We start from the raw sequence: 13,218 nt of genomic DNA on the forward strand, positions 1-13,218 counted from the left end.
AATAAACTAAAAATACTTTAATGCTCTTAAACCGTGCGTCGTAGCGCAAAAATAATAAAATTTTCGTTCCCCTTATGAACGCCACGCACTGAATAACCTATCACATTAGGACATGAACCAATCATCATCATCAATTTTTATTATTATTTCATTGCATGTTTAAGAAAAGCACTATACATACCTCGGCGTGAAAAGGGGTTGACGGCCTCATAACTATCCGGCCTCACTACGTTCGGCCGTCTATATGCATTCGGCCGGCAACCCCTTACTTCCCAGCCTCTGTAGTAATGTACTATTTCTTTTTCTACCTTTACACAAGTAGGAGAGTGTCGATTTTTAAAACACGCCGCTATATTAGGACGCTTGTAATGTAGAGTACTATTACTCTGATGAGGTATTTAAAAGATATAGACAGATGTCTTTAAAATAACACATTGAACTACGTATTATACTAATTTTTGGAGGGTGTGTTAAAAAAATAAGATGTGTTTAATGAGTGGGTATCATACTTAAATTGAGGCTTAAGTGACCCGGAATTGTAATGTGATCCCCACGGTTTACTTTTTGGTCCTGCTGAGCGCCTCGGTGTGTGGGTTAAGGAAATTGCTGAGTACAGTGAGTACATGTGAAAAGTATGCCTCAGATCATGGGTTGAAATATAATGTAAATAAATCCGAATACATGGTTTTTGGCAAGGGGAATAAAGTGCCTAGTAGTGTGCCGGAGGTTAAATTGTATGGTTCTCCACTCAACAGAGTGCAGCAATTTAAATACTTGGGGCATATACTTACTCCGAGTCTTAAAGACGATAGTGATCTAGAAAGGGAGCGTAGGGCGCTGTCAGTGAGAGCCAATATGTTAGCCCGCAGGTTTGCTCGTTTCTCCAACGAAGTTAAAAAAACGCTTTTTAAAGCTTATTGCACATCTTTTTACACGAGCAGCCTGTGGGTAAACTACATTCGAAAAACGTACTCAGCCCTACGCGTACAATATAATAAAATAATGCGTTCAGGGTGCTGATGCGGCTGTCCCGCTTCTGCAGCGCATCAGGGATGTTTGCGGAGGCGAGAGTTGACTGCTTTTATGCAACAATTAGAAAGAAATGCGCGTTCCTGGTGCGGAGGGTGCGGGATAGTCGCAACAGCATCCTGGCCATGATAGCTGATAGGATTGATTGTCCTTTTATACGGCATTGCTGCAGTTTGCACATCACTAACTATGCTCAAGTAGTCGAGTGATGAGCACACTGTTGCAATGGAGTATTTATTTAGTTATTATTGTATAAATACCTTAGATATAAGAATACTAACGTAGATAATAAGTTAGAGACCTATTTATTATTTTACTAACCATGTATTATGAATCTTTGTGATTCGAAATAAATGATTATTGATTGATTGATTTGTCAGGAGAGTGGCACGCACCGAGTGTGACAGGAAGCCGAGGAAGAGGCGACGGTGGTGGTTAGTTTTTAGTCTGACATTTTTTATACGTAGTTAGCCAGCCGTGTAGTTGTATCAACGTCCATAGTCTAAGATGATCGATTACTTTCGAGCAAGGATGTTGCGGATGCAGATTTTTTGACATCCGCGGATGCGGATGTCAAGATAAGGTACTTCAGAAACGTCAAATATTACATTTTAGTAATTTTTATTTCAAAACAAACAAATCGTTTAGTATTTGAGCAAGAATATAGGTGTGTTATATATTTAATAAACAGTGCAGACTTGGCTGACTTTTCTGGATCTAAACGATTTCGTTATAGGTAATGACGAAATTACCTAGCACTTACGCCACTGCTAAGACGTTCCTGTACCGACCTGTTCCACATCCGCATCCGCATTAAGCTCCGCATCGATTTTATGCGGATGCGAATGCAGATGCGGATATTGAAAATAATGCGGAGTTCCGCGGTTGTGGATGCAGATGCGAATATTCGCAACATCCCTGCTTTACTCCGTACTCCGAATGAGTAGGTATTTAATTTGCCAAATGTTCAATGTTTGAAGCCTTTAACATTTGACAAGAGGCGCCGAACGTTCTAACTCAATTTTTTTTTCGACAGGAGAATGGGGCAGCTCCACCACAACAAGCACTCGCGGGCGAGGCCGCGGGCGCGGGCGGGGGGGAGGCGGCGCGCGGGGCGGGGAGGAGGGCGCGCGGGGGCGGCGCTGCGGGCTGTGCCGCCAGGAGGGACACACCAGGGCCCGCTGCCCTAACAATGATGGAAACTAAATAAAAAAATACAAACTCGTAGGGTTCGCTGATCGCAGAAAGCTTATTGTACGATTCACGTCAAACGGCTGAAGCTGAACAAAACGCATTATACTGGCCTCAAAGGAATTTTAAACTTCTATACAGTAATTATATTTCATAGCTACATTTCGGTCCACTGCGCTGGGCGCAGTCAATTAAAATATGAAACTTAACTAAGGAAGGTTCGAGGACACATTTGGAATTTAATCTTAGGTGCCAATTTGTTATTGTTAAGGGTTGTGTATATAACGGAATATATGCATTTTTTTTTAAACAAAGCTATACATAAGTAAAGATTTTATTTATTGTACAGTTGGTTTTTATTTCTTAACCTATACAACCATTGCCAGCCAGTCAAGATTTCATCCAGAATCAGACGAGATAATCTTTTGTACTTTAACCTTTTGAACGCCAAGAACACCTAAAGGCGTCGTAACTAATCATGCCCATAGCGCCATGGGGCTGTCCATGATATGTGATTCCATTTGTAATGTTGTCTATCGCTGTTGTCGTTTAGGTTGGAATTCCACCTGTCCAATGTCATTGCGTCTCACTCTCTCATTAAGCAAAATGTGAGACGCATTACACATAAGACAAAGAAATTGCATAGGTGGGATCATCTGCGTACATGCACAGAATAAATAATAGTACTAGGTACAGAAGACTCACTCTCTAACAAAACGCGTCTGTTACGATCAGGACAGATATGGCCGCTAGGTGGCGACAGCGCCACGCGCGGCTTATGGCTTTCCCCAAAATTGGGGCGGGACGGATGTACTTTTAGCTATCTGTAGCAAAGCGACGAAATCGCGGAGTGAGCCACGCCTGGTACATGCTACCATTTCTGCTTTTTACTCTTCTGCTTAAGCGAGCTCAAGCTCTGCGCTCTCTGCACCTCCGCTTGCTCTGCCTCCACAGTCTTATCCGTCATCATGTCTAACAATATCTCGAACTTGAGACGCAGCATGTTGTTCTCCTCCTCTAACTGTTCTAGCTCGTTCTTTAGTCTTATTATTTCTTTGTGAGCTGCGCCGGCTTTGCCTGATGCTGAAACATGAATTGTTATTCGAATGTAGGTACCAACTCACGTATCTTAATCGTAAACAAAACGTTTCAGTCGTTGTCATTACGATAGATAACAGACCAGATATAGATAAAACAAGTCTACAGTCTTCATTAGGCTAGTAGGTTATGGCATACATACCTAAACTGAAAAGTAAAAACAAAGCTACTGTGGTAAAGTACCTACCTACTAAACGCCGAAGCCCACTAGAGCGCACGTCACGCACGAATGCAAGCACGAAATACCTATAGTTTTTTTTTTTTTGCATTAGAAATAAGGTAAACAATCTTGATGTGTCTTTTAATTGAAAAATACAGTTTAAAAATAAGTTACGGCAAATATGTAACAATTATGAATCTAATACAATCATTTATATTCTTTTGCTTTCATAATAGTACCTAATAGACACTGATTTTTAAAAGGCGTTTTTCAATTAAAAGACATGTCAAGATCGCTTACCTTCTTTCAAGTTCTTTCTAATGCTAAAAAAACGAACTATACTTGGTCAAGCAGATCTTGTCAGTAGAAAAAGGCGGCAAATTTGAAAAATGTAGGCGCGAGGGATATCTTCCCATAGAAAATTTGAATTTCGCGCCTTTTTTTACTGACAAAATTTGCTTGAGCGTCTATATAATACAAAATGTGTGACGCATAATGCCGATGGAGAAGGGGTCAAGATTCTTCACCACGCAAACATTTCAAATCTATATAGTTAAGCATGAGCATGACCGTGCGCCGCTGTGGGAAATGAGGTTGATTTATTGAAATATTAATTCGTTTTTTTCAATATATGTTGGCGAATCAGAAATTGAATTTTGTTCTTATACGGTATGCGTACAGTCCGAAAGGCGCAAAAATATCTGACACGATCTTATTTTGTAGAGCCATAAGAGCGTGTTAGGTACATATTTTTTGCGGCCTTCGAAGAGTTACATATTATTGCAGGTGACTGTACATGTTTTGATTTTTATTACCCAAAGTCACACGATTTAGGTTCGTCCGTATCTTTTGCTTTACCTGTAGGACGGCGGGTAGCAATTCTCTTAAAGAGTAGGTATAGAAACCGGGTAGGTATATATGATATATACAGGCTTAGCAAGTACGTAGTTAATTATCTTTTGATTGTAGCCTAATTCCCACCTGGTATCCATTGTCCATCTTCAAAAGTGACCTCAAAGTCCCCAAGCTTTATTTTTGGCGGGCTTAACTCCAACGAAAGCTCTTTAGACGCGTAGTCACTACCAAATTCCTTCTTTATCACCGATGTATCTGTTCTTCGCACAGGAATTGTTTTAGGAGTAAACTTATTACTAAATAAAGGCATTTTGATTAGCTACTACGAGTGCATTGACATGGGAGCGCTTCGCGTCATAACAAACGGTTACCATGGCAACGTAGTAACGTGGTTATTGCGTTTAGAAATATGGTTGCAACCTACATGTTACGCAAACATGAAGAAAAAGGCTGATGAAGGATTACTATCTCGATCTAAGGGTAACCACCCTTACCAATGTCAGTGCATCTCACTCTCTCATTAAAGCAAAATGTGAATCGTGAAATTGGATAAGTGGAATACCACCCTAACAAATAGCTGTCTTTGAAACGTACCTAACTATGAAGCTAAACATAATATAATATGATGCATTTTGACGAACTTACCACGGTAAAATGTGTCGGAAGCCGGTGTTGCTCGAAGACGGTAAATCTTCGAGCAACACCGGCTTCCGACACATCGGAAGGGAGGGGCCCAAGCGATATCTCACCGTACAAATCTTTCTGCCATTTTTCGCGGGGGGAAAGGTGCACACAGTCGCACTTCTCACACACTTACATACAAAATCCAATCTGTAATGACGACACAAATACATAAAAAATGACACACGTCAAAGACAAATCTTGCAAACCTCGATCTCTTTTTGTGTACGGACGAGTGACAAGTGTCACAACACGCACACTAACACATTTTCGTTGAAGTATGTTATTGTATTCTGAGAGATGAGAAGTCGGATTTGTCGCTCGACCGATCCGCAATTTGTACTGGGCGAGCAAAATCGATAAATCCAACAATTACATGAGACTAAAATATAATAATTGTGTTTGAATGTAATTAAAAGTATGATATGTAAAAAAAATATTACATGTGAAATGCAACACTTTCTTTTTGTAAATTTGATGTCCCCGACCTCTTTTTATAACAAAAAACCGAGCAAACAGGCATTTTTGTGCAGCAGTGTTCACGCGCGCGTCTGGACTCGGTCTAGTGAAAAATCCAAGTGCAACTAGTTTTATTACCCGCGCTAGATTAGATTGACGCGCTAATCTTGTACCTCGGCAGAGGGGAAATAGTGCGAATGCCGCCTCCCTTCCGTGTTGCTCGAATAGACCAATAGTGGGACCGGATTTTTGCACTAAAAGTTTTGATAATTCTAAAGATGAAAAAGTGATACTTATCTGACATGGGACATATTTTTAAGCATATTTGTAAAATATGACGAAAAGTTAGAACGAGCGTTAGATATAAATTAGGTATTTATATATTTTTAGTAATGATTTTTTAATATTGAATTAAAGTGCAATGTTTAAGTTTCATCGTTTATAATATGTATGACGCTTTATAATGTAAAATTATTAGAAATTTTTTTAACGTGCTTCTTAGTCAAACTACAAATTAGCTTATTATTTTGTCGATATTGAATTAAAGTTTAATAAATCCACAACAACATATCTAAATTCTTAAGTTAATAGGCAAGCTAAAAATTTAGAAGAATAAGATATATGCTTTAGAATTAATATGCGTTTTTTGTCCTATAATATCTAATATTGAATTAGAGTCTGTAAAAATAAGTCTATTACTATAAAATAATATACGCAGCCATATTATGGAAAATAAGAAATTTCGGTGTGTAGCTTGCATTGTAATAGTAAAATATATTTAAAAAGGCGCGAAATTCATACATACGCCGCGCTGGTCCGTCAGTGTCGCCGGCGCGGCGCCCGAGACCCTATCATAGCCTACCTATACCTCGCCCCTCGCCTCGCCCACCTGCCGCTCACAGCACTGTCTGTCTTTTCTTATCATTCATTTGTTTGTTTACTGTGGACATATATAAATTAGATGCGGACATTACGTGAAATTAAAGGGGTCCCTTTGTTTCCCATAAAGTTTTAAGTCATAATGTATTGTTTGTCATATAAGAACCTTCGGGCTCTCGAATTAAGGTTTATTTTTGAATGGCCTTAGTAGCAGTTTGATAGCGTTGACTCGGCTCGGAGAGTTGGCGAATTGGCGATTCATTCGCCGAGTTAGCGGATCGGATACCAAGTTATCAGTTAGTTTAGTGGCCGAGTTGATTAGGAAGAACATTTGAATTTCGAAATTGTAATAAAAATGTACATGATATTCACAACTATTTTTTACCATAGTTTGTCAAAGGACTGTCTCATTTCAAACATAGAGAGAATCATCATACTATCTTTGACTTACTCTAGTACTAGCACCCAAAAGAAAAGGATGAATATAGTTTTTTGTTTTTATTTACTGACAAATTGGTTTGACCGACTATACCTATTTCTGGTTCCTATTGTCATGTCCTGTCCTATTCAACGTCAATATCATATTATGTATATTATAAACCAACTGCTCAATATTACACGTATACATATTGAATATACAATAAGGTAAGTGACCTCACCTTATTGTATATTCCGTGTCGGCCGTATATGCCCATATACGGCCCACCTTAAATTAAAATGTTTTTTTTTTTAATAAACAGGATATTAAGTATGAAAAACTCACTCAAATAGGTATCTTATTTATTGAAGTTTCTTCATTATACCAAAATAGTTATAAAAATATTACGATACTCTTGGAAAATATACCTTTTATAAAAGTCCTATTGTGGGCCTTATTGAACACTAGCAGGGTATTACTTAATCCCGCAAAAAATAATAATTTTGACAGTAGACAATAACAGATTTTATTGTTTTTAACTTAAGAGTTATACATATACAAATAACAATATTTGGTACTTCACAACAAGAGGATATTTATAATAAGTTAAAAATAATTCTTTTGGGCCTTATTAACTAAAGATATAAAAATTGTCTAGTTTACGCGAAAATAGTAGGTAACTAAACTCACTAAACATAAAGCTTTATTATTATTATGTTTTAACATCTGGGGGCACGGCAGTGCCCCCGCCAAGACGAGCAAAGCGCAAGGGCACTATCTACCTTTTCTCGAAGCGCTTCGTCGTTTTTTGGAACCCTCATAACTTGGGGTTGGATTATACTAGATAAACAAAGTTCTCGGACTTATTAAGCATATCAATTGCATAGCTCTTATACTTTAGATTTTATTCATATCTAAAAACTTCGATTTCGTCACTGACTCACTCACTTGATGATTATCAATACCTTTAGGGTACTTCCTGAAGTCCTCTAAGAAGCTGAAATTTGATATGTAAGATAGTTTTAGTACACAAACAACAAATAAATTCAAAAACTTGATTTTTTTAATCCTTAAGGGGATGATGAGGGGGTTTAATCTTGTATGGGGAATCAATAATCGCTGAACCGATTTAGTTGAAATTTGGTATGTAGATAGGTATTGTTATGGGGAAGGATATAGAATAGATTTCAATCTCAAAGTTTACCCTTACGGGCTGAAGGCAGATTTCAATCCCAAAGTTTACCCTTACGGGGTGAAGGGTTTATATGGGGAATCAGTAAGAAGTACATTGTGTAACAGATGCCCCCAGATACTTATTTCAGGATTTTTAATAGTAAATCACCCCCAACCCTTTAAATTAGGGGATGGAAGATTGTCATAAGCAACTTACAAAAAGAAGTGAAATCCCACCAAAAACATTTTGATGTAAAATGTTGCCCAGAGGAAACCATAAGGCTCGCACTGTCAAAAAGTTATCAGATCTCTTGCCAAGCTTCTAACTCTACAAGCCCTAACTTCACTAGCCTTCTACACCTTAGTCAAAGTATGTAGCTCGGCCGTTTCGTTTCTACAAGAACTATTGTATGTATAATAAAAAAACCGCCCAAGTGCAAGTCGGACTCGCGTTCCAAGGGTTCCGTACATTACACAATTTTTAACAATATGTTTTTTTAGTGAAAAGTGAGTAAAATGTCTTTTAAAAACCCGTAGGGACCGGATCAAAAACTAAGTACTTAAGTCCGACTCACGCCACAGATTATACAATAGTTCTTACGAACTGATACTTATCTCTCAAACAAAACGCAAGTACCTACCGTTTTGATACCTACACAAAAATACAATGGAGTGACCTTCAACGCGCCGCTCCCCGCACCGCGCGCACCGGCACAACGCTAGGGTTGCTGACGCTTAGAAATGATAAATAAATACCCGCTTAAACAGAGGAGTGAAATAAAAGGAAAGCTTAATCTTAAATTATACCTAATATTCAGATTATGCTTTAGTGTTTGCGAAATAGTCATTTTAAAAGGTCATATGTCCCTGCAGTAACCGCAGTGTTTACGCCGTTTTATAAACCGCGCAATAATCCCAGCAAGAATTAGTTTTAAAACTTCGTGTAATTTAAAACCAGATAGAGATTAATGTTACATAGTAAAGAAAAATAATAGAAACCCCATGAATAAAGGTAATTAATTATAAGTTAACCAGAGCAAAAATGAGTAGGCACTTTCCGGTGTAAACTTACTGTCGTTAAAATAAACATTTACCAAAATAAATTAAAAATTTACTACCTATTTCAAATATATACATATCTAAATCTATACATTTGTCACACATATTAAACATTACATGTTTAATTAAAGAAATTCAATAGTAGGTAGGTACCTACTACCCGCGCGATTCGAACTTTAAGATATCGCGCCGTTAGACTTCACTAGATATGAAATAGTAAAGATATGTGACGTTCCACGGCAAAAGGTACCTTATGGCGGCTGGCGCTTACGCTTATTATTATCGCCACTCCAATATTCAGTCGGGGCAATGGTACCTTTTGCCGTGGAACGTCACATATCTTTACTATTTCTTATCTAGTGCATTTCTAATTCATTTCCCGAATCCCGCCATCCGTGTAACTATCGTAAAAATTGACAGTGCGGCGCGCGGTGACGTGCGTACGTGAGCGCGTGTGGCAACCAACTGGCTTGCTTTTCTACCGTGAACGGGAGCAGATTCGTAGGTATTAATCCGAGCTCGCGCAGAGAGTTCCATAGGCCTGCTCACGCTTAGCTCCACATTTCTAAAAGGTTTTCCTGTCATCTATAGGTAAAGAGCTAATATGTGTATTTTTTTCATAATAAAAAGACCCAGTAGTTTGGGAGATAAGGGTAATGTTAATTTTTTGCCTGTTTTCTTAAATAACTTCTAAACTATTTATTTTAAAATTATGAAAAAAATATATTTGAGATTCTAATTCTAAAATGAGCCCCTTCATTTGATATATAACAAAGATATAGTTTTTTTTCTTCTATTTATCATTCATCTCAGGGGTCATCCATTAATTACGTCACACGAATTTCTAGGTTTTTTGACCCCTCCCCCCCCCCCCTTGTCACATTTGGTCACATTTGGCAAACCCCTCCCCCCTAGTGTGACGTCACATTTTTTCTACGAAATCGCCAAATCGAATTAAGTAAGTACCTAAGTATTATTAATATTTTATCAAAATATTTTTGACGATATAAATATTAGTAATTTTATAACCCAAAACTGCTTAGGAAAGAAAATTAAAAGAATAAAAACGATTATCGTTTTAAAAACTTGTTATTTAAATGTACAGCGAATAAAATAATTAAAAAAAAAATTTCGGTTACTGATGAAGTTAAAGTGACGTCACAAAGTTTGTGTCTCCCCCCTCCCCCATGTCACAATATGTCACATTTTCTTGACCCCTCCCTCCCCCTAAACGTGTGACGTAATTAATGGATGACCCCTCAAAAGTGACCCCTTTATTTAAATTTATATTACATATTTACTTTACATGTATGTCTTTGGGTTATAGACAAGTTTCAACTTATTAGTCCAGTAGTTTCGGAGCAAATAGGCTGTGACAGACGGACAGCCAGACACACGAGTGATCCTATAAGGGTTCAGTTTTATTCCTTTTGAGGTACGGAACCCTAAAAATAATGATTATAATAAGTTTTTCACCTTATGCCCATGTGGCGGTAGCAAAACAGCCAAGCCACATATTTTGACTAAGGTGTAGAGTTAGTGAAGGGGCTTGTAGAGTTTGAAGCTTGGCTCGACAAGAGATCCGATAACTTTTTAACAGTGCGAGTCTTAGGCTTATGGTTTCGTCTTAGCAACATTTTACATGAAAATGTTTTTGGTGGGATAATTTTTTACAGTATAAATATTTCTTCGTAACAGTTAGTATTATCTTTTAACATGATTTTTACTGTACATCTGGGCCCTATTTCACCAACGTGACAGGTGCGACATTTGTCGACATCACTGTTACTGACGTCACAGGCCTTTATAGGCTAAGGTAACCGCTTACCATCAGACGAGCGGTGTGGTTGTTTGCCACCAACCAGTGTTGGGCGTAATTAATTACTCGTGTAATTTAGTTACATGTAATTAATTACTCGTGTAATTTAATTACATGTAATTAAAATGTTTGTAATTTAATTACATAAAATTTAATTACATGTAATTATTTTTTCTGTGTAATTTGCAATTGTGATTACATTAATTAGTAATTAAATTACTCAATTACTTTTCATTTACCTTTTTAATAATATGCAAATATGAACAAATTTACTTGTAGTAATTATAAAGAAAAACTTTTATGAATTCCATTATACGCTGGATAACGTTATAACATATTTTTTATCCCTGGAATCATACCTTTACAGGGTACTATGTGACAAACCACGTTGAATATGGCGGTCGGCGCTTACGTCGCGTAGCACCGCATTAGTTTGCACGATGCACATCCCTGGTGCGCCGGGTGCGGGCCAGCCCCAACCCTATCCTGTGTGTGATAGCGGACAGACTTGACTGCCCGTATATGAGACACTGCTGCGAAATGCATGTTTCCATGTGTAATAGTTAATTAGGTACTAACATTAGGAACGTAAGTCTACTAACAAATCTGTATGAGTCCATAGTTGCTCGAAATAAATATTTTTCATTTCATTTTCATTTCATTAGTTAATAGGGCGCCGGTAATAATGACGTAAGCGCCGATCTAAGGTGCCTTTCGGGTTGGACTGTAGCAAAGGGGGGGCTGGGACTTGGACAATTGTCACAAGAAATACGACAGTTGTCACGAAATTCCGACACAGAACTCATTTACTGTCATGAATTACCGAAAGTTCTTTGAAATCTTGTGTCAATTGTCATCATTATCATCATAAACAAGAAAGATACCTGTTTTTTGCCGATATAATAAAGTTTTTTTTTATAATACAATGATAGTGACAAACAGGAATAAGGCCCGTCCGATGGTAAGCTATAACCGTAGCCCATGGATGCCTGTGACGTCAGCAACAATGTCACGTTGGTGAAATAGGGCCCTGGTGCTACATTACGACACCGGTGCTATAATAAGCACATTAAAACACTCCCTTTGGCCGTGTTTTAAAATTCGTCATTCGTTGCAAAATTTCAATTTTTCGCACTTCTGTCGTAAATAACTACCTATGTATTAATAAAAAAAGTTACCTATATAAGTAAGTAGTTACTGCCTTTAAAAAGTATAAGTGTCTAAATGTTATTAGACTTTTTGATTCTTTAAAACGTCTTTAGGTCAATAAAGCAAGTGAAAAATTATTAGAGTTAGACCAAGAAAAGTCTGCAGCGATTTGGACAGCCCACGCAGTGAAGGTGTTATTTATAAGTCATAATTTCATAGAAGTTTCTTCAAATCGGCCTTATTAATGAGAGATTAAAAATATTCAAAATTATCTAAAAATATTTTAATCTATTATTTCATCTCATACGTTCAATAAGGCCCGGGACTGGACCTTTTTACCTGCACTGACAGTGGATCTTCTTAGCAACAAGTACAAATTCAGAATAATAGGGAGCAACTGCTATTTTTGAATGCTGGGCCTTGTTACCCGCCGGGCCTCATATGCCTGCACCTCACCTACCTTATTTATTTGTTTTACAAGGGGAAAATTTGTTGATTAATCATGCTAATATTGATACCCAAACAAGCGAAACATTCTAAAATTGAACCACAAGCGTAGCGAGTGGTTCGTAAAGTTGATCCTCGAGCGTAGTGAAGGTTTCAAGGGACGAGGGTTAAATAAAATTTTCACTACATCAGCTCGTAAAGGCCCTCTTGATTGTTCGAAACGGATAAGAAGAGTGGCATTTAATTTGATGCAAATTTTGAGTTGTTTCCGTAGGTATACTCGTAAAGCTCAGTTGGTTGGTAAAATTGACTTTAAAATGATAAATATTGAATAACGTTAGTTTGAAATTGATTTAAATGATAAAGTAAATATTATCGGAGATATATATATCGGATATCGCTCTTAAACAAAAAATATATGTCGCTAGTCATTTATAACCTAAAAGCGCCAAATTACGCAAAATTATATTGAAATGACACCTGTCTATTGAATTTGAAGAATACTTTAACAAGGGTGGTTATCTGTATGACAATGCACCTAAAATAATTTTCAAATGTATCTATTATTTCTATACTTAACACGATAACGAATTCTACGTAAACCAAACCGCGGGCAATCCCTAGTACATATAGAAATAAATAAGTGTAGGTAAGTTTCCATTAGTGTACCTACTATTAACAATATAACTATTTACCATTGATAATAATTTTATAAACGTTTTGCGTATTTTTTACGGGCACCGCGCTAATCGCTAGCCCGCCACCGTCGATCGCTGCCTCCTGCCACGGCGCACAGCGCGG

General features: G+C 37.5%; 1 protein-coding gene across 1 annotated transcript; it reads right to left on the minus strand.

The window, feature by feature from the left end:
- Window positions 1-2,601: 2,601 nt before the first annotated feature.
- On the minus strand, window positions 2,602-4,693 carry LOC134791769 (protein chibby homolog 1). Its single transcript, XM_063762922.1, has 2 exons — window positions 4,460-4,693; window positions 2,602-3,303 (listed from the first exon to the last, which is right to left on the minus strand). Exons 1-2 carry the CDS (start codon window positions 4,641-4,643, stop codon window positions 3,092-3,094), a joined length of 396 nt encoding a protein of 131 aa, XP_063618992.1. The 5' UTR covers window positions 4,644-4,693; the 3' UTR covers window positions 2,602-3,091.
- Window positions 4,694-13,218: the final 8,525 nt, after the last annotated feature.

This window comes from Cydia splendana, chromosome 6 (assembly GCF_910591565.1).
Source record: "Cydia splendana chromosome 6, ilCydSple1.2, whole genome shotgun sequence".
Lineage (NCBI taxonomy): Eukaryota > Metazoa > Arthropoda > Insecta > Lepidoptera > Tortricidae > Cydia > Cydia splendana.

What these genes read in the sequence shown, in the direction of transcription:
- LOC134791769 (XM_063762922.1), bottom strand. Translation starts at nt 4,643, where the DNA reads ATGCCTTTATTTAGTAATAAGTTTACTCCTAAAACAATTCCTGTGCGA. An exon ending in AGATGGACAATGGATACCAG is followed by an intron (nt 3,304 to 4,459) that starts GTGGGAATTAGG and finishes TTCATGTTTCAG; the next exon opens with CATCAGGCAAAGCCGGCGCA.